Here is a 24,465-nt window from a genome sequence, read left to right on the forward strand (position 1 = left end):
CCTTTTCAAGTACATCAAACTCCTCCTTGAGTCTAGCATGATCAACCCCAAGTTTAGCCTTCTCGGAAGTTAGCACACGAGACACAACAAGAGCATGATCAAGATCTTTCTTTAACTTAGCATGGTCATCGTTGTGTGACTCCTCAAGAGCCAAACGATGGCCACGCTCTTCCTCAAGAGCATTAGAGAGATCCGATATCTCATTGTCATAATCACGACTATGACCTTCCATCTTAGAGATGGTTTCTTCGTGACCCTCGATCATGTCATTGGCTTCACCAAGTTGTTCCAAGAGAGCAACAAAGTGCTTCTTGGATTTGCCCTTGAGCTTACTCATAAATGACTCAAATTCATTCACATCCTCATTATACCCCTCATGTTCATCAATGCAACCCGTCAAAGAGGGATTAGTAATGATGGTGGTTTTGATGTTGGGGATTACCTTGTTAGAGGCTTTGGACATGAGGCACTTGGCGGTGATGTTCCCATTGGGTGAATCGAAGAGAGACATCCGAGGAGTTGTGGCAATGGCAACGGATGCCATGGCCATTTCTTCACCATCTTCATCATCATCGTCATCCTCACGGTATTCTTCTTGAACCACCAACCCACGAGTAGGAGTCTTTTTGGTGAAGTTGTTCTTATTGGGGAAGGACTTGGCTTTGTCTTTTCAGATAAGCTTGCCACCATTGTCTTCCCGCTTCTCGTAAGGACAATCCGCAATGAAATGGCTCACATTGCCACAGTTGTAACAAGTTCTTACTCGTTTCTTGCCCTTGAAGCCACTTGAGTTGGTCTTGTTGAAATTGGGCCTTGAGTTCTTCTTGCTCCAAAATTGTCTTGAAGCAAGAGCCATGTGCTCATGATAATCATATTTCGTATCTTCGGGTTGCTCTCCTCATCCTCCTCTTCTTCCTCTTCTTCCTCTTCTTCCATAATAACCTTGGCCTTCAAGGCAAGGTTGGGCTTCTTTGCCCTTTGAGAGCGGAGCACCGCGTTATCGGCGGTCTTTTCCAAGATGCTCATTGCAACAAACTCATCCAACACTTCACTTGAGGTCATGGAGTGGAAGTCCGGTCTTTGATGAATGACGGAGGACATGGCCTTGTTGTAGGGCATCATAGCCTTGAGAAACTTGCGCTTGATCCAATTGTCATCCGTGTCCTTGCTCCCATGATCTCGGAGTGAGACCGCGAGTTTGGTCACTCTTCAAAAGAGCTCACGAGGTTCTTCATCTTCTTTCATTGCAAACTCATCGGCTTCATCTTGCACCGCTTCAGAGTTGGAGCGCTGAATGCTAGCACTTCCTCGATAGAGATACACAACACATTGCCATGCGTCCTTGGCCATGGCATGGGGTCGAAGATGAGGGAGATCTTCGGGGAGGATAGCATCTTGGATGATGAAGAGAGCATTCTCATTGAATTAAGTATCCACTACTTCTCTAGGGGTGAAGTTGCTTCGGTCATGTGGATAGAAACCTTCTTCAATGATTCTCCAAAGATCAGTATTCACACGATTTAAATGACGCTTGAAGCGATACACCCAAGAATCAAAATCCTCATTTTTCACAATCTTAGGAGGAGACCGGCATGATTTAAATGAGTAGAGGGAATCGGTCCTCCATAAGTTGGCGGTTCCACATGGGCAAAGATGTCGGTGCCATGTCTACCACTAGTAGAAGGACCCTTCTCACTATTCGCTTCCCCCTTTCGGAGTTAGCATCCGTCACCTTGTTAGTGGGATCACCCACTTTCAACGGCGAGGTAGGTAGTTTAAGTCCTTCTAAGAATTTATTAAACATGCTTTCAACCGTGGTAGTCATGGAGGTTTTCAATGTGTCCAAGGCCACATTGAATTCCTCATGGGACACCGTGGTTTCCCCATCACCCGTAGACGAGATCGGATTCACACCGGAGTGCTCCTCCTCCCTACCGTCTACGGTGTCAACCATACTCTTCGGACGGCAAAGTCCTTAAAAAAGAGATGAGGCTCTGATACCAATTGAAAGGATCGATATAGTTGACTAGAGGGGGGGTGAATAGGCAACTAACATTTTTTAGCTTTTCTTTACCAAATTAAACTTTGCATCAAAGTAGGTTGTCTAGATATGCAACTAGGTGAACAACCTATATGATGCAACAACAACAAGCACACAATCAAGCAAGAGATATAACACAAGTAAGCTTGCAAAAGTAAAGGCGCGAGATAACCAAGAGTGGAGCCGGTGGAGACGAGGATGTGTTACTTAAGTTCCTTCCTTTTGAGGGGAAGTACGTCTCCGTTAGAGCGGTGTGGAGGCATAATGCTCCCCAAGAAGCCACTAGGGCCACCGTATTCTCCTCACGCCCTCACACAATGCGAGATGTCGTGATTCCACTATTGATGCCCTTGAAGGCGGCGACCGAACCTTTACAAACAAGGTTGGGGTAATCTCCACAACTTAATTGGAGACTCCCAATGACACCACGAAGCTTCACCACAATGGACTATGGCTCTGAGGTGACCTCAACCGTCTAGGGTGCTCAAACACCCAAGAGTAACAAGATCCGCTAGGGATTAGTGGGGGAATCAAATTTCTCTTGGTGGAAGTGTAGATCGGGGCCTTCTCAACCAATCCCGAGCAAATCAACAAGTTTGATTGGCTAGGGAGAGAGATCGGACGAAAATGGAGCTTGGAGCAACAATGGAGCTTAGGGATGGAAGAGGTAGTCAACTAGAGGAAGAAGACATCCCTTATATAGTGGAGAGAAAGATCCAACCGTTATCCACTTACTCAGCCCGCGACCTGCGGTACTACCGCTCCAGACGAGCGGTACTACCGCAGGGGCTCACGGTACTACCGTGATGTGCCACGGTACTACCGCTGCAGCAGCAGGGGCTAGTCCAGGCCAGAGCCGCCAAGGCTGAGAGCAGTACTGCCGTAGACGCGGTACTACCACTCCCCCTTGCGGTACTACCACAAGGCCAGGAAGGACTAGGTTGGGAAGGGCAGGATGAATAAAATTACATCCGTGTCAACTTCCGCTGAAGATCGAACGGTGCAAAAATCCGACATGGTACTACCGCGCCTGGCTTGCGGTACTATCGCGCAGGGAGCAGATGTAAAAAATTACATTCGCCCCTACTTCCGCTCATGCTACTGAGCCGGATCAGGACTCACGGTACTACCGCGCACCTGGGGCGGTACTACTGCGTAGGGCGCGGATGTAAAAAATTACATCCGCCCCTACAGCCGCAAGAGAGGCTGAGCCTGGCCTGAGGCCACGGTACTACCGCTCCATAGGAGCGGTACTACCGTGGGCGCCTATGGTTTTACCGCGATAGCTTGCGGTACTACCGCTCCTAGGAGTAGTACTACCGCATGCCTCAACTAGCAGCACTTAGGAATCCTTCTTTTTGCACAGTAAAGGAGATAACGGAGGATGCTCCAAAGCGCAAAGGGAAAGGCGGGGTAAAGGAAGAAAACGTGTACGTGATGATTCCACCCAAACCTTTTCACCACGGACCCCCTCTTAATAGAACGACTATCATACTACTCAAATCCACCAAAAGAGACGTAGAACACCACCGTATTCAATAGTCTTTGAGGGGTACCAAACCGTCTTGTGCCTAATGACGAAGCAACTGAAATACTCAAGGCACACGATTAGTCCACAACAGCATTGTCATCAATCACCAAAACACCTTAGGGATAAACATGCCCTTACAATTGTTATTTGGTGCCGGCGTTGAGCATGAACATTATATCTGGATCTTGTTTCATGCGAGACGGTTGTTCATTTAAATTAGAGAATAATGGTTGTTCTATTTATATGAGTAATATCTTTTAAGGTCATGCACCCTTGTTGAGTGGTCTATTTTTGTTGAATCTCGATTGTGGAGATACACATGTTCATAATATTGAAGCCAAAAGATGCAAAGTTGATAATGATAGTGCAATTTATTTATGGCACTGCCGTTTAGGTCATATTGGTGTAAAGCGCATGAAGAAACTCCATGCTAATGAGCTTTTGGAATCACTTGATTATGAATCACTTGGTGCTTGCGAACCATGCCTCATGGGCAAGATGAATAAAACTCCGTTCTCTGGAACAATGGAACGAGCTACCGACTTATTGAAAATAATACATACTGATGTATGCGGTCCAATGAGTGTTGAGGCTCGTGGCGGGTATCATTATTTTCTTAGCTTCACAGATGATTTGAGCAGATATGGGTATATCTACTTAATGAAGCATAAGTCTGAAACGTTTGAAAAGTTCAAAGAATTCCAGAGTGAAGTGGAAAATCATCGTAACCAGAAAATAAAGTTTCTACGATCTGATCGTGGAGGCGAATATTTGAGTTACGAGTTTGGTCTTCATTTGAAACAATGTGGAATAGTTTCGCAACTCATGCCACGTGGAACACCACAGCGTAATGGTGTGTCCGAACGTCGTAACCGTACTTTATTGGATATGGTGTGATCTAAGATGTCTCTTACTGATTTACCACTATCGTTTTGCGGTTATGCTTTAGAGATGGCTGCATTCACTTTAAATAGGGCACCATCAAAATCCGTTGAGACGACGCCTTATGAACTGTGATTTGGCAAGAAACCAAGGTTGTTATTTCTTAAACTTTGGGGTTGCGATGCTTATGTGAAAAAGCTTCAACCTGATAAGCTCGAACCAAATCGGAGAAATGCGTCTTCATAGGATACCCAAAGGAAACTGTTGGGTACACCTTCTATCACAGATCTGAAGGCAAGATATTTGTTGCTAAGAATGGATCCTTTCTAGAGAAGGAGTTTCTCTTGAAAGAAGTGAGTGGGAGGAAAGTGGAACTTGATGAGGTAATTGTACCTTCTCCCGAATTGGAAAGTAGTTCATCACAGAAATCAGTTCCAGCGATTCCTACACCAATTAGTGAGGAAGCTAATGATGATGATCATGAAACTTCAGATCAAGTTACTACCGAACCTCGTAGGTCTTCCAGAGTACAGTCTGCACCAGAATGGTACGGTAATCTTGTTTTGGAAGTCATGTTAATAGACCATGATGAACCTACGAACTATGAGGAAGCGATGATGAGCCCAGATTCCGTGAAATGGCTTGAGGCCATGAAATCTGAGATGGGATCCATGTATGAGAACAAAGTGTGGACTTTGGTGGATTTGCCCGATGATCGGCAAGCCATAGAAAATAAATGGATCTTCAAGAAGAAGACTGACGCTGACGGTAATGTTACTGTCTACAAAGCTCGACTTGTTGCAAAAGGTTTTTGACAAGTTCAAGGAGTTGACTACGATGAGACTTTCTCACCTGTAGCGATGCTTAAGTCTGTCCGAATCATGTTTGCGATTGCCGCATTTTATGATTATGAAATTTGGCAGATGGATGTCAAAACTGCAATCCTTAATGGATTTCTGGAAGCAGAGCTGTATATGATGCAACTAGAAGGTTTTGTCGATCCAAAGGGTGCTAGCAAAGTGTGCAAGCTCCAGTGATCCATTTATGGACTGGTGCAAGCCTCTCGAAGTTGGAATAAACGTGATAGTGTGATCAAAGCATATGGTTTTATACAGACTTTTGGAGAAGCCTGTATTTACAAGAAAGTGAGTGGGAGCCCCTCCCCTTAGCAGTCCGAATTGGACTAGGGAGAGGGGCGCGGCCCCCTCTTTCCTTCCCCTCTCCCTCTCCTTCCCTCCTTCCCCCTCTTGGATTAGGAAAAGGGGGGGGGGGCAAATCCTACTAGGTTTGGAATCCTAGTAGGACCCCCCCCCCTTGGCGTGCCTCCCCCTTTGTCGGCCTCCTCCTCCTCCCTCCTTTATATACGGGGGCAGGGGGCACCCCAAAGCATAACAGTTATTCTCTTAGCCGTGTGCGGTGCCCCTCTCCACAGTTTAACACCTCGGTCATATCGTCGTAGTGCTTAGGTGAAGCCCTGCGCCGGTAACATCATCAACATCGTCGCCATGTCGTCGTGCTGATGGAACTCTCCCTCGTCCTCAACTGGATCAAGAGATCGAGGGACGTCATCGTGCTGAACATGCGCTGAACACGGAGGTGTCGTGCTTTCGGTGCTTGGATTGGTTGGATCGTGAAGACGTTCGACTATATCAACCGCGTTACTAAACCTTCCGCTTTCTGTCTATGAGGGTACGTGGAGACACTCTCCAGTCTCATTGCTATGCATCTCCTAGATAGATATTGCGTGACCATAGGAAATTTTTTGAATTACAACATTCCCCTCAAGGAACTCAGAATGACATCAACGTACTGCAGTGCTCGAATGTCTTTGCCAAGCTTGTTGAAGGTCATATGCCCCTCCGGTGAACTTCGAGGTCAATGGGTGCCACTACAACAAGGGATACTACCTAGCAGATGGTATCTATCCAAGATAGTCCACATTTGTGAAGACTATCTCAAACCTTGTGCCAGGAGGCAAGAACTCCTACTTGGCTAAGTGTCAGGAGGCTTGCAGGAAGGATGTTGAGCGGGCATTTGGTGTGCTCCGTTCTCGATTTGTTGTTGTCCGGTATCCTGCTCTGACCTGGTCAAAATCTCAGATGTGGGAGGTGATGAATTGTTTTGTCATCTTGCACAACGTGATCATTGAGAGCGCGCGGAAAGAGCCAGTGTTTGACACTGAACCATATTTCAAGCAGGGTCCTCTTGCAACTATTGATCACCGGGTATCGGCAGCATGTGTTGCCTTCCTCAATATGCGTCAGGAGATCCAAGACCCACAGGTGTATCAAGAACTGCAGAACGATCTGGTGGAGCGCCTATGGAGGCTCAAGGATAACGCCTAGTTCGATGTGTTTTAATTTGTGTTCGAATTATGAGTTTGCTTCGTTGAACTATTTAATTTGTATTGATTTTTGTGATGAACTATGTGATAATTGAGCTTTTGTTGAATTTGTGCCAAAGTGTACCGAATTTGGGTCTAATTTACGCCAAATTTGGGCCGAACTCCGAGCCCCGCCCGCCGAAAATATCGCCCCAAGAGGCGCTATTTCTAGCCCTTGGGGGACCGAACAGGTAGAGATGCTAGAGTTTTGGTTCCTCCGCTCCCACCGGGCGAATTAGAATGCCTCCCTCGTCATTAGTGCCCTCTGACTCTGAGGTGTCGCAAGATAGCTGTGGGAGAGCTTCGATTTGGACTTTGGATGGAGTTGTGAGGCGGCGTGATGTTTGCCACCGGCAGGCTCCTCCTTCACTGATGGAGCTCTCGACGGTCAAGGACCTTGCCGTCGCAGCCAAAGCGTGTTCATCGGTCTCAGAACTAGACCGCCACGTGGCTCAAGCAGCTTCAAAAACCTCAAAAATAGCACTTTGCGTCAAAAACAGATTAGGGGGCAATAATCAGCAAGGCAAGCAAAAGCACACAAAAATACACTCTTTGTCAGGGCAATTCAGCAAGAAACCCCACAAAAAAAGATATAATGAAATTTCCACCCTTTGTAGGACTTGTACATCTTTTCCAATGTTGGATTCAAATTTCTGAAGTTCTGGATCTCACTAGGAAAATTTATCCTGTACCCTTTTAAAGCGTAAAATTCCAACCGGACACACCACTATAAGCTACCTAAAACCTCAACGAGGGGGAAGAAAAGGGAAATGGTTAACATATCGTCAGGTAATACAAAAGATTTGGCAAAGTGCGAAAAGAATCTGTATCTATGTACCTCTTTATTTCCTCCTAGACACAACTCTATCTTAAATTACAGAGTATATATCATTCCCCCCTTATCTGTACATTTGTCATCTGATTGATCACTAGTCCACACCCCCCAAGGATGAAGCTGTTTGATGCCTCGCCATACAGTTAGTTCTTCGCAACTGCCGCTTCAGTGCATTTTTCAGCCTCTTCTACAACCAGAATCTCTTGTCCTTGCTAACTTGTGTCCTCATGTATAATCTAGGGCAGTAATTTCACAAAACAACAGGCATAACCGGCAGGTCAGCACTAGTCCACGATGAAAACTTAAACGCTATGCTACAGGAAGAACAATATCAACTACAGTATAAAAGTGCAAGTCACAGAATGGGATGTTTGTGCCTAAAAAAATACTGGAAATAGTTGTCGAATAGCTGAAACTGCAGCTCATGTGACTTTTCAATCTTCATCCTACAGAAACACTGCTAGCTCATGATTGCAGACAGGACGTTGTTACTTCTTATGATCTACTAATACAAAGTCATAAATGCATAACTTGACTGCAGTTAAGTAATGCAAACTGTGCTCTTGCGTGTGTCTAATAACATGATAGTAGAATAAACTAAATAATAATCATATGGCAGTCATGAATGAAACTTACCTTTTTTTAACAAAAGATCAGCTCAACAAATGAATCAACACAGTTCCCAAACTGGGTGACGAACTAACTGCATGACCCATTGTTAGCTGATATCACTTTCAGGCCTTGATCGCAACTGTTGAGGCAGCTTCTTTAACAACTCAGCTTCTCTTGCTATTTGAATATCAGATGGCCAGAAGGTCTCATATATTACTTTGCAAAGAAACCGAGGAAGCAACCCCAAGACTATTATAAGGCAAACACTAAGCCAGTAAGTTCTTGAAGCAGCCATATTGTATAGTGTCCTGCCAAATATAAGATTCTTAGGCTTGTCACCTTTGGACAATAAATAAGAGGGATCAAGAGAGCAAATCAGTGAAAACTTACCCGTAATTAGGGAATATAGGTATAGAATCTATTAACACCATGCACAAAAACGTTGCAGCTATAGAGCCCCATATGGCGAGATGGGTTATAAGCACCCAACGTTGAATGTCCATGGCCAGATGAATATTGACCAGTATAACCACCGCAATTGTCCATAAACTTCCCATACTCCATATGTCCATTGTACTGATATTGTATGTGAAGAAAGGTACATAGAAAAGGACAAGGCTTTGCCACAAGGTATCTAGCATTGTGATCCAGAAGAGTGTCATATTGTAGCCCTCATTTCGAAGCCCTGCCTCATATAGTCTCGGATAATAAAGGAGAGTATTGTGACTCAAGTCCTTGTCTAGAATACCAACCACTACTGTGGGAACTGATGTGTAGATAAGGGAATAGAAAACACTACTCCAATCTGTTAGCGCAAGAGTTGCGGAATATGCAGTGTGCAAGATATACCTACATCAAATCATTAAAAAATTAGATCAACCTGCATTACAAGATGCCAAAAAGGCCAAAAGGGGTGGGAGGATGATGCTTCTGTATATTCTTACATTTGAATAGTCACTAGATGACACAGGTATACTTAGCTTACAGCATAGGAAAAAAGCATAGAGGAGGGAATATGTACCAGAAGAGCATTAGCACAAAGACAGCATTCCGATAGAAGTTGTAGAGAATCATGTATGCCATACGCTGATAATTCCAGTGCCCATGTACAAGAAGCAATCTCTTCAAAAAGCGGAACTGCCCCATAGCAAAATCTGAAGCCATCACTGCTTGACGACCTTCTTGACCACATATACCAACACCAACATCAGCCATCTGTATCATTGAAACATCATTTGCCCCTGCAAATAGAAAACAAGATTAAAAAAAAAAGACTGTCAATATGAACGTGAGCAGAGACCAAATAGTGTAGGAAACAGTTAGCTGCGTCTCCAAGGTGACAAAAAAATTTGACAAGTTTGATGTACAGCGAAAACAGAAATTGGCATCATCCTAGAGTGTCGTATTATTTTATCTCAATTGCAACTGACAGAAATGATTTGTGGCTCTGTACTAATTGCCGGGTTAAGCGACTGGGTGCTTGTTATTGTATAAACCCGTATAAACTCTTACCAGTGCATAGCTGAATTGCACTCTTACAGATATGCAATGCACGAGATGATGGCCAGGATACAACAACCAAAAAAAAAACATTCAAACACCTAAGATACAAAACGTAGGTGCAACCATGTGTTACCGGTATTCGCACTATCATTCGGCTGGTGATGTAATAAAATAAAATACTTTTAGCACCAACACTCATGATGTGGTTCAACTATAGGAGGAAAACTAAAAAGAAACAAATCACCAAAAAGTTGGCATTCTAGTTCAAGCAAGTTATTATCACTAGTAATTTGCACTACATATTTTACCATTGGACAAGCCAATTAATACATAAGGAAGACTAAAATATACGATATGCTCACTAACAACATAGCAACATGAATCAGATACAGAATCTCACCATCACCGATTGCCAAGGTCATGTCACTCGTCCTGCTTTTAATCAGATCGACAATTCCAGCCTTTTGCAGAGGAGCAACACGGCAGCAGATGACAACTTTACAGGAGGTTGCCAAGTCAAATAACTGTCAAATAGAAAGTTGGCAAATATGAAATTATTGCTTCAAGTATGACCGGTATTTTTGTACGTCAACTTGTATTAGTTACATGTGCAGCCATGGTGTATGCACTAAAATAGCAACTAATATTGCTGAACTAAAGCTATTGACTATATGTTTGACCAATTGAAACAGAACACAAAGATATGCATTATTATTATTAACAGATAAATAGGATATGATCACAAACCTCTGATTCAAGATCTTTCTCTAGAATATACACAAGGGAGTTCCCATCAATTATCAGTGCTAACTCAGCATCATCAAAATTTGGTGATTCCTCAATGTTTGCTGACTTGTCATTAGCAATAACTCCAGTCAACTGGAAGTTTTGTATTCCACTTTCAGATGCTTGACCATTAGAGGACCTTAATTTTGAAACATCACCGTTGTGCAGATCTTCCACATCTTGCTTTCCAAGGTCAGCCGACTTGATTCCAAATTTGGCTTTAGCGTCAGCTAGAAGGCTCCTGCATTCAATCTCGGAGGAACCATTTATGATAATCGAATGCATACCTTGAGTTAATAATCGACATGATAAACCAATCGATATAGCAGTTTCTTGCTTATCCCCTGTGAGAACCCAGACCTTGATTCCAGCCTGACGGAGGGACTCAATGGCCTCAGGCACACCATCCTGCAACTTATCTTCAATTCCAGTTGCACCCAGAAGAGTCAGATCGCACTCTACAAGGGCTGCCGCCTGACGGAGCTTTGCCGATCTCTCTGTCATGGAGGTGCTAGCTTCTTCGTACCTTTCCTGCCATTCACTGAATTCTTCATTGCTGAGGTACTTCGAACCAATTACTAAGGTTCGTAGACCCTCTGAGGAATAACTTGACAAATGATTTTCTGTAGTTTCTATAGTTTTGGCGTGCAAAGAATCGAAAAGTCCATCATGGTTCCTGGTCCTCAAAATACTAAGCATTGAAGTATCAGCACCCTTGACAAGAACTTTCACACTGTCGTCTGGAAATCTTACAACAACAGACATTCTTTTTCTCACACTATCAAATTCATGCAGACCAAGAACATCCAACCTGTTTGTGACAATGAAATTGTTCCGTGAAATACAGGTAGAAGATTGTCAACAGGTACAAAATGCATTTCATGGTCAACTCGGAAAGAAATTAAAGGTAGCTTAAATGTTCTCATAAAACAAAGAATGTTCTAGTATTTACCTTATCCTCTCGCCCTGAACATCTATAACAATGTGGCCAGTTGTTCTTTCAACAAGCTTGTATCCGTAAGCAGAAGCTGCAATTACTAAGGCCTGCTCATCAGGTGATTCCCCCTGGTAATCAATTGCACCAACCTCACTTACTTCATTGGTCAAATCAGGAGAACCTCCTGTGCTAACTGGAATGACAGTATTGCATGCAGCCAAAGTAAGGAAAAAATCATGGGCTGCGAGTCTTTCCTCCCCAAACAATGGTTGTTTCAGAAGTGCCAAGAGTAGTGCATCAACATTGATTTCTGACTTGGGCTTCCTGTCATGTTGGCTCGATGACTCTGCAGAAGGATAGAAACTTAATCATTTATAGGTACACGATCAAATACCAGCTGTACTTGTGTCTTTACTAGTTTCAAAATTCCATTTTCGGTCATCGGAACTAGAAACTTGAACTTTCACTACTTTGAGCTAATTAAATTAAGTATAACGGGTAGTAATTCAGCCTGGAGAAAGGTGGGTCTAGTTGCACATGCCAATCGATCACCAATCATCTAGGTTTTTATTATTACTATAGGAATGAAAGAGTGATCTAAAACGGAAAAAAAGAGCTGCAAAATAGATTATAGAGAAAAAGTAGTTAACTTGCCTGCAATGGTTATTTCATGTGATGAGTCACTAGTGACCTGCAAGGAGCTCCCATAATTCCTCCCATAGATGCTGGCTTGCTGAAATTCCATCTTATTTTGAGTCAAGGTACCTGTTTTGTCAGAAAATATATATCGTATTTGGCCTAGGTCTTCATTGATATTCAATGACCGGCACTGAAATCTTGAACCTGAACTACTGTCATACATCCGAGTATCTCCAATCATGAAGTATGACTGCCCCACTCTAACTAGCTCCATGGTGATGTATAATGATATTGGTATCATTATCTGAAAGATAATCACAGAACTCAAGAAGGAGAAAAATATCTCCAATGCAAGACCATAGAACTCAAAATCCTTTCTGTTTTCCCGGCCAAAGGTGAAGTACTTTCTCCTGTAGTATGGTAGTGCGTCAAGGTTTTTAGTATTTTTAAATAACCATACACCCATCCCTGTAGCAACAACTGAGCATGTGATCAAGAGGAAAGCTGATAACCAAAGGGTTTCCCTGTTCATGTAACTCTCTAGATTGCTGCTCTTTGAACGGGATATTGTACTGTTTAACATAGCTTTTGTCTCCTGGCCAGCATAGACGACGACCCCAATAATCCATTCTGTGTTCTTGAGCTGGCACCCACGCAATACAATGTTAGATTGGCCAAGCGGAATCCTCTGATTATTCAGCTCCATGGTAGCTGTAAACTCATAGATATTTCTGTTAGGCTGCTCGCATTTGATCAACCCCAAATATGAGCTGTGGCTTATCATGGTAACAGTTTCCTGGCGAGCATACCTTGTTTTCAGGTTTGACTCGCCATCCAAATTCATTGTTTGGATGTAAGCTATACCATTTGGATCACTTGTACCCAGCAGGACCATATCACATGGCATTGTTTCATTGGAATGAATTTTGACAACCTCCCCCACACAAATGTGTTTCCATTTTTTCGACCGAAAATCACCATGTTGAAGAACAAGTGCCTCTCGGTTATTTTCATTCCTGTCAGATCTGTGACGACGCCAGTCTTCATAACCATCTTTTATAGCAGTCACAAACAACACAAAAAGTAGCGGGAACAATGAAGCGGTCCTTCCAAACACAGCTAAAGGAGGTAGCTGGTTAAGAGCAGCAATAACTAGGAAGTATACATAAGCCAGCCGATGGAACTGGATGAAGAGGTTCTTAGGCAGGAAAGTAATCAAAGTATACTTGCTTGTTCGAATCTCATTTCCTGTAAATTCATATCGGTCGTTTGTTCTGTCAGGATCATTGATGTAAATTAGCCTTGGGTCATGCTCTTGCTCAGATGAAAACAGGTCTTCAAAATGCGAGCTCTTGTTCCTGCCCCTCGGGGGTCGATTTGGTTTCTCCTGGGAGGAAGATACTACTCCGACCTCTAGGGATGATGGAGACCGCTGCATCTCCATTACACCACCCCAAGAAATCTTCCGCTGCCTCTCCTTCTGAGAGCATTCCACCGAGAGACGATGGAAGAAATGCGAATCAGCAGACTGGAATCGCTCTGCCACCCTGCTCACATCAGACTCCTCCGGACAATGCCTTGGTATGGCATCCCCTTCATCCGCAAAATTAACAGAAGCAGTGTCGCAATCCTCATACACTGAGGAAGAGCATGAATCAGCACGGCAGAGGCAGTTCAATGAGCCCACCGATGGCCGGGCAGAAGCAGTATACTTTGAAGGCGAGTCTGCACTTCCGGATGATGACAGGAGCAAGGGGTCAACGGTACTCATATATAACTGCCGTGTCCCAGCCCATGCATCACCCCAGTAAGCAACCAAGTTACCAGGAGGGCAAGTTCACACCGGACTTCAGCACACCATGTTCCGCACACATCTCATACTTGACGATTCTGCACCATGGACACCTCGAAGACCACAGATTTCTTCAGCCTGCTGAAAGAAAAGAGAGAGTTGGAGTTGAATTTTTCTCAGCTCATGATTATTGTGAAATCGACAGCTGAAAAAAGAATTGGAGTATGATAAAAAAAACAAGCTAATATTACTCAAAGCTGGGTTAAACATTTCAACAAGCTTGACTTGAATGCAGGTAACTAACTTAAAATAGAGCAGCTAAATTAGCACGAACTAAACTTTATTAAACCCCACAAAAAGCATGGCACCGCTTGCCCCCTCAACAACTAATACGAAACAGACCAGACTATGGTCGCGGAGCTAGTAAATCCCTCACTCAAACTTCTTAATCTCTGAACTATGCCTCGAAGCTGGATCAAACAATCAACGCCGCTTCCAGCAAAAAAGAATATCCAAAAAAACACAAGAAAAAAAGATCTCAGATCGTGCCAAAGGGAGACAGCCGAGGGACCAGACAGAAACAGGACACGCACCAAAAAGAGGCCTCCGGATCGGACCAAGCCAATGCCGAGTTGAAAGGCTCGGCCCTCGCGGCGCGGGTTGCGGAACGGCGGATCCGCGGCGCGCTTCCGCGGATCTGGCGGCGGCGGCGGCGACGGCGGAAGCGGGGAGCTTCCGCGGTCGGATCCGGCGGCGGTCCACCTAGGGGCTGAAGCCGCCGACGGCGAGGAGCAGCAGGAGGATGAGATGGAGGAGACGGCGGGGTGTGTGGTGTGGGAACTCTTTTTTTCTTTTTTCTTTTTCGGCGCTCGCTGGCTGGCTGGCTGGCGAGATCGGGGAGGAGAGGAGGAGAAGGTGGTACGGCGCGTAGGCGTAGGCGTAGTGGTAGACGGGTGGAGGAGCGCGAATCATTCGCCCAATCCACCTCTGATTTCTACGTACGATTGTGTAAGTTACTCCTGGGTGGGTTCTTCCCGTTCTGCCCCTGGGTGGGTTCTTGTTTGGCGGTTAAAATCTCACGCTTCTCAACCTCTTTCAGCTGAACCAATTTTCCGAAAACAACTCGCCTTTACCGTGCAATTACCGTATGTTGTAAATGGCCAGCTTATAGTCTCACGGTAGCCAATACCAAGAGTAGATATCTGGATAAAATAGAGCTCTCACATAGTCTAGACAACCGATAGAAACCTGTCTACGATATTGATCATTCGATCTCTGGCTGATCTCGCGTGAGTCGTTGGATATTCACCACGATTGAACTGGCGATCGAAACGTGTCTGTGATATTTATTGTTTGATCTCTGTCTGATCTCGCGTGAGTCGTTGGATATTTGCGATGATTGAACCGGCGATCTAAACCTGTTTGCGTTTGATCTCTGCCTTATCTCCCATGAGTCATTGGATATTCACCACGATTAAACTGGATTGTTGGGTAAAATTTCAATTGCATTCCATTGTATTAACTTACATGACCCATCAAGGCAATTTCATCATTTCACCTAGCGGTATATAAAGGGCAACATCGTGCTCGATCCACCCTACTTGCTCCTTCTCCACACCTCCCACTGCCAGAGCCAACCCCGTGTCGCCGCCTTCTCCTTCGAACAGTCGATCGCCGCCTTGTTCGTCTCTTATGCTGAACCCCACCATCTGTGTCAATGATGTTGTCACCATCTTCCTAGTGTGCAGACGGCAAGAGGAACGCAGTCATTCTCTCGCTTCACCGGCCGGCAACCACCGGCGCATTCAATGTCTCTAGCCCTCCCTGGCTCTCAGCTATGTTCGCTGACGGGCACCCGCCACGTGGAACGTCATATGTGATGACCTATAAGTTCATCTCTCTCTCTCTCTCTCTCTCTCTCTCTCACACACACACACACACACACGTGCACGCACGCACGCACGCACACACACACACACATTCCTCTTCTCTGATCCCCTCTCAAGTTCAACTCCTGGCCCGGCCATGGCGTCCATTCGTCATCCACTCCTCATGTATTCCTCTCTCCTCTAGGTCGGGTAGTGATGGTGTCCTGGACTAGAGGGTGCTCACCACATCGTCTCCCGGCTAGGAGGGCCGGGACAATGACCCCCATGATGATTTATTGGTGGGCCATGTTCGTCAAAGCCCACAACGTCAAGATGGGATGTTTCCGAAGACTTGGTGCCTACTCCAAAACTTAGAGGTCGTCTACCCCAGATTACCCTATATGTAAGTGATCTATATGTAAGCCCTAGCCCCCTCCTGGTGTGTGTGTGTGTGTGTGTGTGTGTGTAGACGACACACAACGATCTCGTAGTAGATCCTCCTATAATATGTACTCCCTCAAATAAATACAATCAAAGCAGGACGCAGGGTATTATCTCTTCGAGAGAGCCTAGTGGGTAAAACTCTGTGTCTCCATTATCATCGCACCAAGTCTGCCAGTTCGGGACCCCCTGACGGTGTCCTAGACTAGGGAGTGCTAGCCACGTCGTTCGGCCAGTCATGGGCCAGACCGAGGACCCCTAGACAACTGAGGAATGGGTCGTGTTTACCATGGCTCCCAGCGTACTCAAGTTGGAGTCCTCCAAAGACTTGGCGCACACTTCAAGATGTGTTCGAATTATCGGCAAGCTTGTCCCTAGATGTAACCGGCCTGCATGTAACCCTAGGTACCCTCGGTCCATATATAAGCCTAGGAGATTAGCTCGTAGGGTTAAGTTAGATAAATTCACATATGGTCTCGAGGTAGATCATCTTGTACTTTCTACTCCATCACAATTCATACAACAAAAGCAAGACGTAGGTTTTTAACTCCTCGAGACGACCCGAACCTGGGTAAACATCGTGTCTCTTGTTCGTCATGTTACCATCTAGCCAAGATCGCCGGCTTGGGACCCCCTACTCGAGATCCACCGGATTTAACCCCACATTGGTAAATAATATTGTTTTCATTCACAAATCACTCGCTAAAGGGTGGTGCTTGTGACCCAGCAGTGAGATCTGTCGGGTTTGCTTCTGTCTCAATGGTGTTTCTGAAGGAAATATGCCCTAGAAACAATAATAAAGTTATTATTTATTTCTTATTTCATGATAAATGTTTATTATTCATGCTAGAATTGTATTAACCGGAAACATGATACATGTGTGAATACATAGACAAACATATTGTCACTAGTATGCCTCTACTAGACTAGCTCATTAATCAAAGATGGTTATGTTTCCTAACCATAGACATGAGTTGTCATTTGATTAACGGGATCACATCATTAGTAGAATGATGTGATTGACATGACCCATTCCGTTAGCTTAGCACTTGATCATTTAGTATGTTGTTGTTGCTTTCTTCATGACTTATACAAAGTTCCTATAACTATGAGATTATGCAACTCCCGTTTACCGGAGGAACACTTTGTGTGCTACCAAACGTCACAACGTAACTGGGTGATTATAAAGGAGCTTTACAGGTGTCTCCAAAGGTACATGTTGAGTTGGCGTATTTTGAGATTAGGTTTTGTCACTCCGATTGTCGGAGAGGTATCTCTGGGCCCTCTCGGTAATGCACATCACTATAAGCCTTGCAAGCAATGTGGCCAATGAGTTGGTTACGGAATGATGCATTACGTAACGAGTAAAGAGACTTGTCGGTAACGAGATTGAACTAGGTATTGAGATACCGACGATCGAATCTCGGGCAAGTAACATACCGATGACAAAAGGAACAACGTATGTTGTTATCCAGTTTGACCGATAAAGATCTTCGTAGAATATGTAGGAGCCAATATGAGCATCCAGGTTCCGCTATTGGTTATTGACCAGAAACAGTTCTAGGTCATGTCTACATAGTTCTCGAACCCGTAGGGTCCGCACGCTTAGTGTTACGATGACAGTTATATTATGAGTTTATATGTTTTGATGAACCGAAGTTTGTTCGGAGTCCCGGAAATGATCACGGACATGACGAGGAGTCTCAAAATGGTCGAGACATAAAGATTGATATATTGGACGACTATATTCGGACACTGTAAGTGTTCCGGGTGATTTCGGAGAAAACCGAAGTGCCGGAGGGGTTACCGGAACCCCGCGGGGAAGTATTGGGCCTTAGTGGGCCTGAGGGGGGAGAGAGGGCAGCAGCCCAGGAGGTGGCGCGCCCCCTCCCATGAGGAGTCTGAATTGTACTAGGGGAGGGGGGTGCGGCCCCTCTTTCCCTCTCCCTCTCCCTCTCTTTCCTTCCCCCTTCCCTCTTCCTAGTTGGACTAGGAAAGGGGAGTTCTACTCCTACTAGGAGGAGGACTTCCCCCTCCTTGGCGCGCCCCAAGGGCCGACCGGCCTCCCCCCTTGCTCCTTTATATACGGGGGCAGGGGGGCACCCCAAAGACACACAAGTTGATCTTCGTGATCGTTCCTTAGCCGTGTGCGGTGCCCCTCTCCACTATATTCCACCTCGGTCATATGTTGCGGTGCTTAGGCGAAGCCCTGCGTCGGTAGAACATCATCATCATCACCACGCCGTCGTGCTGACGGAACTCATCCCCGACACCCCCTGGATCGGAGTCCGGGGATCGTCATCGAGCTGAACGTGTGCTGAACTCGGAGGTGCCGTACGTTCGTTACTTGGATCGGTCGAATCGTGAAGACGTACGACTACATCAACCGCGTTGTTCTAACGCTTCCGCTTATGGTCTACGAGGGTACGTGGACAACACTCTCCCCTCTCATTGCTATGCATCACCATGATCCTTGCGTGTGCGTAGGAATTTTTTTGAAATTACTATGTTCCCCAACAGTGGCATCCGAGCCTGGTTTTATGCGTAGATGTCATATGCACGAGTAGAACACAAGTGAGTTGTGGGCGATATAAGTCATACTGCTTACCAGCATGTCATACTCTGGTTCAGCGGCATTGTGAGATGAAGCGGCCCGGACCGACATTACGCGTACGCTTACACGAGACTGGTTTCACCGCTACAAGCACTCGTTGCTTAAAGGTGACCGGCGGGTGTCTGTCTCTCTCACTTTAGTTGAACCGAGTGTGGCTACGCCCGGTCCTTGCGAAGGTTAAAATAGCACCAACTTGACAAACTATCATTGTGGTTTTGATGCGTAGGTAAGAACGGTTCTTGCTAAGCCCGTAGCAGCCACGTAAAATTTGCAACAACAAAGTAGAGGACGTCTAACTTGTTTTTGCAGGGCATGTTGTGATGTGATATGGTCAAGACGTGATGCTATATTTTATTGTATGAGATGATCATGTTTTGTAACCGAGTTATCGGCAACTGGCAGGAGCCATATGGTTGTCGCTTTATTGTATGAAATGCAAACGCCCTGTAATTGCTTTACTTTATCACTAAGCGGTAGCGATAGTCGTAGAAGCAATAGATGGCGTAACGACAACGATGCTACGATGGAGATCAAGGTGTCGCGCCGGTGACGATGGTGATCACGACGGTGCTTCGGAGATGGAGATCACAAGCACAAGATGATGATGGCCATATCATATCACTTATATTGATTGCATGTGATGTTTATCCTTTATGCATCTTATCTTGCTTTGATTGATGGTAGCATTTTAAGATGATCTCTCACTAAATTATCAAGAAGTGTTCTCCTTGAGTATGCACCGTTGCGAAAGTTCTTCATGCTGAGACACCATGTGATGATCGGGTGTGATAGGCTCTACGTTCAAATACAATGGGTGCAAAACAGTTGCACACGCGGAATACTCAGGTTAAACTTGACGAGCCTAGCATATACAGATATGGCCTCGGAACACGGAGACCGAAAGGTCGAACGTGAATCATATGGTAGATATGATCAACATAGTGATTTTCACCATTGAAACTACTCCATCTCACGTGATGATAGGACATGGTTTAGTTGATTTGGATCACGTGATCACTTAGATGACTAGAGAGATGTCTGTCTAAGTGGGAGTTCTTAAGTAATATGATTAAATGAACTTAAATTTATCATGAACTTAGTCCTGGTAGTATTTTTCAAATTATGTTGTAGATCAATAGCTCGCGTTGTTGCTTTCATATGTTTATTTTGATACGTTCCTAGAGAAAATTGTGTTGAAAGATGTTAGTAGCAATGATGCGGATTGGATCCGTGATCTGAGGTTTATCCTCATTGCTGCACAGAAGAATTATGTCCTTAATGCACCGCTAGGTGACAGACCTATTGCAGGAGCAGATGCAGACGTTATGAACGTTTGACTAGCTCAATATGATGACTACTTGATAGTTTAGTGCACCATGCTTAACGGCTTAGAACCGGGACTTCAAAGACGTTTTGAACGTCATGGACCATATGAGGTGTTCCAGGAATTGAAGTTAATATTTCAAGAAAATACCCGAGTTGAAAGATATGAAGTCTCCAACAAGTTCTATAGCTAAAAGATGGAGGAGAATCGCTCAACTAGTGAGCATGTGCTCAAATTGTCTGGGTACTTCAATCGCTTGAATCAAGTGGGAGTTAATCTTCCAGATAAGATAGTGATTGACAGAATTCTCTAGTCACCATCACTAAGTTACTAGAACTTCATGATGAACTATAGTATGAAAGGGATGACGAAAATGATTCCCGAGCTCTTCGTGATGTTGAAATCGATGAAGGTAGAAATCAAGAAAGAGCATCAAGTGTTGATGATTGACAAGACCACTAGTTTCAAGAAAAGGGCAAAGGGAAAGAAAGGGAAACTTCAAATAGAATGGCAAACAAGTTGTCACTTCCGTGAAGAAGACCAAAGCTGGACCAAAGCCTGAAACTGAGTGCTTACACTGCAAAGGAAATGGTCACTGGAAGCAGAAATGCCCTGAATATTTGGTGGATAAGAAGGATGGCAAAGTGAACAAGGGTATATTTGATATACATGTTATTGAAGTGTGCCTTACTAGTGTTTATAGTAGCCCCTGAGTATTTGATACTTGTTCGGTTGCTAAGATTAGTAACTCGAAACAGGAGTTACAGAATAAACACAGACTAGTTGAAGGGGAAGTAACGATGAGTGTTGGAAGTAGTTCCAAGATTGATATGATCATCATTGCACACTCCCTATACTTTTGGGATTAGTGTTAAACCTAAATAAATGTTATTTGGCGTTTGCGTTGAGCATGAATATGATTTGATCATGTTTATTGCAATATGGTTATTCATTTAAAGTCAGAGAATAACTGTTGTTCTGTTTACATGAATAAAACCTTCAAATGGTCATACACCCAATGAAAATAGTTTGTTGGATCTCGATCGTAGTGATAGACATATTCATAATATTGATGCCAAAAGATGCAAAGTTAATGATGATAGTGCAACTTATTTGTGGCACTGCCGTTTGGGTCATATTGGTGTACAGCGCATGAAGAAACTCCATGCTGATGGAATTTTTTGAATCACTTGATTATGAATCACTTGATGCTTGCAAACCGTGCCTTTTGGGCAAGATGACTAAAACTCCGTTCTCCGGAACAATGGAACGAGCAACAGACTTATTGGAAATAATACATACCGATGTATGCGATCCGATGAGTGTTGATGCTCGTGGTGGGTATCGTTATTTTCTGACCTTCACAGATGATTTGAGCAGATATGCGTATATCTACTTAATGAAGCACAAGTCTGAAACATTTGAAAAGTTCAAAGAATTTCAGAGTGAAGTGGAGAATCATCGTAACAAGAAAATAACGTTTCTACAATCTGATCGTAGAGAAGAATATTTGAGTTATGAGTTTGGCCTTCATTTTTAAACAATGTGGAATAGTTTCACAGTTCACGCCACATGGAACACCACGGCGTAATGGTGTGTCCGAACGTTGTAACCACACTTTATTGGATATGGTGCGATCTATGATGTATCTTACCGATTTACCACTATCGTTATGGGGTTATGCATTAGAGATAGCTGCATTCACTTTAAATAGGGCACCATCTAAATCCGTAGAGACGACACCGTATGAACTATGGTTTAGCAGTAAACCTAAGCTGTCATTTCTTAAAGTTTGGAGTTGCGATGCTTATGTGAAATAGGTTTCAACCTGATAAGCTCGAACCCAAATCGGAGAAGTGCGTCTTCATAGAATACCCAAAGGAAACTGTTGGGTACACCTTCTATCACAGATCCGAAGGCAAAACATTCGTTGCTAAGAATGGATGCTTTCTAGAGAAGGAGTTTCTCTCAAAAGAAGTGAGTGGGAGGAAAGTAGAGCTTGATAAGGTAATTTGTACCTTCTCCCAAATTGGAAAGTAGTTCATCACTGAAATCAATTCCAGTGATTCCTACACCAATTAGTGAGGAAGATAATGATGACGATCATGAAACTTCAGATCAAGTTACTACAGAACCTCGTAGGTCTTCCAGAGTACGGTCCGCACCAGAGTGGTACGGTAATCCTGTTCTGGAAGTCATGTTACTAGACCATAATGAACCTACGAACTATGAGGAAGCGATGATGAGCCCAGATTCCACGAAATGGCTTGAAGGCCATGAAATCTGAGATAGGGTCCATGTATGAGAACAAAGTGTGGACTTTGGTGGACTTGCCCGATGATCGGCAAGCTTATAAAATAAATGGATCTTCAAGAGGAAGACGGACATTGATAGTAGTGTTACTATCTACAAAGCTCGACTTGTCGCAAAAAGGTTTTCGACAAGTTCAAGGTGTTGACTACAATGAGATTTTCTCAACTGTAGTGATGCTTAAGTCTGTCCGAATCATGTTAGCAATTGCCACATTTTATGAAATCTGGCAAATGGATGTTAAAACTGCATTCCTTAATGGTTTTCGTAAAGAAGAGTTGTATATGATGCAACCAGAAGGTTTTGTCAATCCTAAAGGTGCTAACCAAATGTGCAAGCTCCAGCAATCCATTTATGGACTAGTGCAAGCATCTCGGAGTTGGAATATACGCTTTGATAAGTTGATCAAAGCATATAGTTTTATACGGACTTGCGGTGAAGACTATATTTACAATAAAGTGAGTGGGAGCACTACCACCTTTCTGATAAATATATGTGAGTAACATATTGTTGATCAGAAATGATGTAGAATTTTTCTGGAAAGCATAAAGGAGTATTTGAAAGGAGTTCTTTAAAAGAAAGACCTCAGTAAAGCTACTTACATATTGAGCATCAAGATCTATTGAGATAGATCAAGACGCTTGATAAGTTTTTCAATAAGTACATACCTTGTCAAGATTTTGAAATAGTTCAAAATGGAACAGTCAAAGAAAGAGTTCTTGCCTGTGTTGCAAAGGTGTGAAATTGAGTAAGACTCAAATCCCGACCACGGCAGAAAATAGAAAAGAGAATGAAAGTCATTCCCTATGCCTCATTCATAGGTTCTATAAAGTATGCTATGCTATGTACCAGACCTATTGTATACCTTGCTCTGAATTTGGCAAGGGAGTACAATAGTGATCTAGGAGTAGATCACTGGACATTGGTCAAGAATATCCTTAGTGAGGACTAAGGAAATATTTCTTGATTGGAGGTGATAAAAGAGCCCATCGTAAAGAGTTACATCGGTGCAAGCTTTCACATCGATCCAAATGACTCTAAGTCTCAATCTGGATACATATTGAAAGTGGGAGCAATTAGCTAGAGTAGCTTCGTGCATTGTAGACATAGAATATTTGCAAAATACATATGGCTCTGAATGTGACAGACCCGTTGACTAAGCTTCTCTCACGAGCAAAACATGATCACACCTTAGTACTCTTTGGGTGTTAATCACATAGCGATGTGAACTAGATTATTGACTCTAGTAAACCCTTTGGGTGTTGGTCACATGACGATGTGAACTGTGGGTGTTAATCGTATACGGATATGAATATTGGTGTTAAATCACATGGCGATGTGAACTAGATTATTGACTCTAGTGCAAGTGGGAGACTGAAGGAAATATGCCCTAGAGGCAACAATAAAGTTATTGTTTATTTCCTTATTTCATGATAAATGTTTATTATTCATGCTAGAATTGTATTAACCGGAAACATGATACATGTGTGAATACATAGACAAACATATTGTCACTAGTATGCCTCTACTAGACTAGCTCATTAATCAAAGATGGTTATGTTTCCGAACCATAGACATGAGTTGTCATTTGATTAACAGGGTCACATCATTAGTAGAATGATGTGATTGACATGACCCATTCCGTTAGCTTAGCACTTGATCGTTTAGTATGTTGCTATTGCTTTCTTCATGACTTATACAAAGTTCCTATAACTATGAGATTATGCAACTCCCGTTTACCGGAGGAACACTTTGTGTGCTACCAAATGTCACAACGTAACTGGGTGATTATAAAGGATCTCTATAGGTGTCTCCAAAGGTACATGTTGAGTTGGCGTATTTCGAGATTAGGTTTTGTCACTCCGATTGTCGGAGAGGTATCTCTGGGCTCTCTCGGTAATGCACATCACTATAAGCCTTGCAAGCAATGTGGCCAATGAGTTGGTTACGGAATGATGCATTACGTA

The 24,465-nt window shown here is 43.8% G+C and overlaps 1 protein-coding gene across 2 annotated transcripts; it reads right to left on the reverse strand.

Moving 5' to 3' along the window:
* Positions 1-7,401: 7,401 nt before the first annotated feature.
* Positions 7,402-14,902, reverse strand: LOC119296229 (phospholipid-transporting ATPase 1-like). Of its 2 annotated transcripts, none has more exons than XM_037574629.1 (9): positions 14,535-14,902; positions 12,165-14,079; positions 11,526-11,856; positions 10,535-11,384; positions 10,188-10,311; positions 9,306-9,525; positions 8,675-9,133; positions 8,309-8,592; positions 7,402-7,908 (listed from the first exon to the last, which is right to left on the reverse strand). In XM_037574629.1, exons 2-8 carry the CDS (start codon positions 13,918-13,920, stop codon positions 8,391-8,393), a joined length of 3,942 nt encoding a protein of 1,313 aa, XP_037430526.1. In that variant the 5' UTR covers positions 13,921-14,079; positions 14,535-14,902; the 3' UTR covers positions 7,402-7,908; positions 8,309-8,390. The 2 variants fall into 2 exon arrangements, with proteins under 2 accessions (XP_037430526.1, XP_037430525.1); XM_037574628.1 differs by having other exon boundaries at positions 12,165-14,082.
* Between the last annotated feature and the right edge of the window lie 9,563 nt (positions 14,903-24,465).

This window comes from Triticum dicoccoides, chromosome 4B (assembly GCF_002162155.2).
Source record: "Triticum dicoccoides isolate Atlit2015 ecotype Zavitan chromosome 4B, WEW_v2.0, whole genome shotgun sequence".
Lineage (NCBI taxonomy): Eukaryota > Viridiplantae > Streptophyta > Magnoliopsida > Poales > Poaceae > Triticum > Triticum dicoccoides.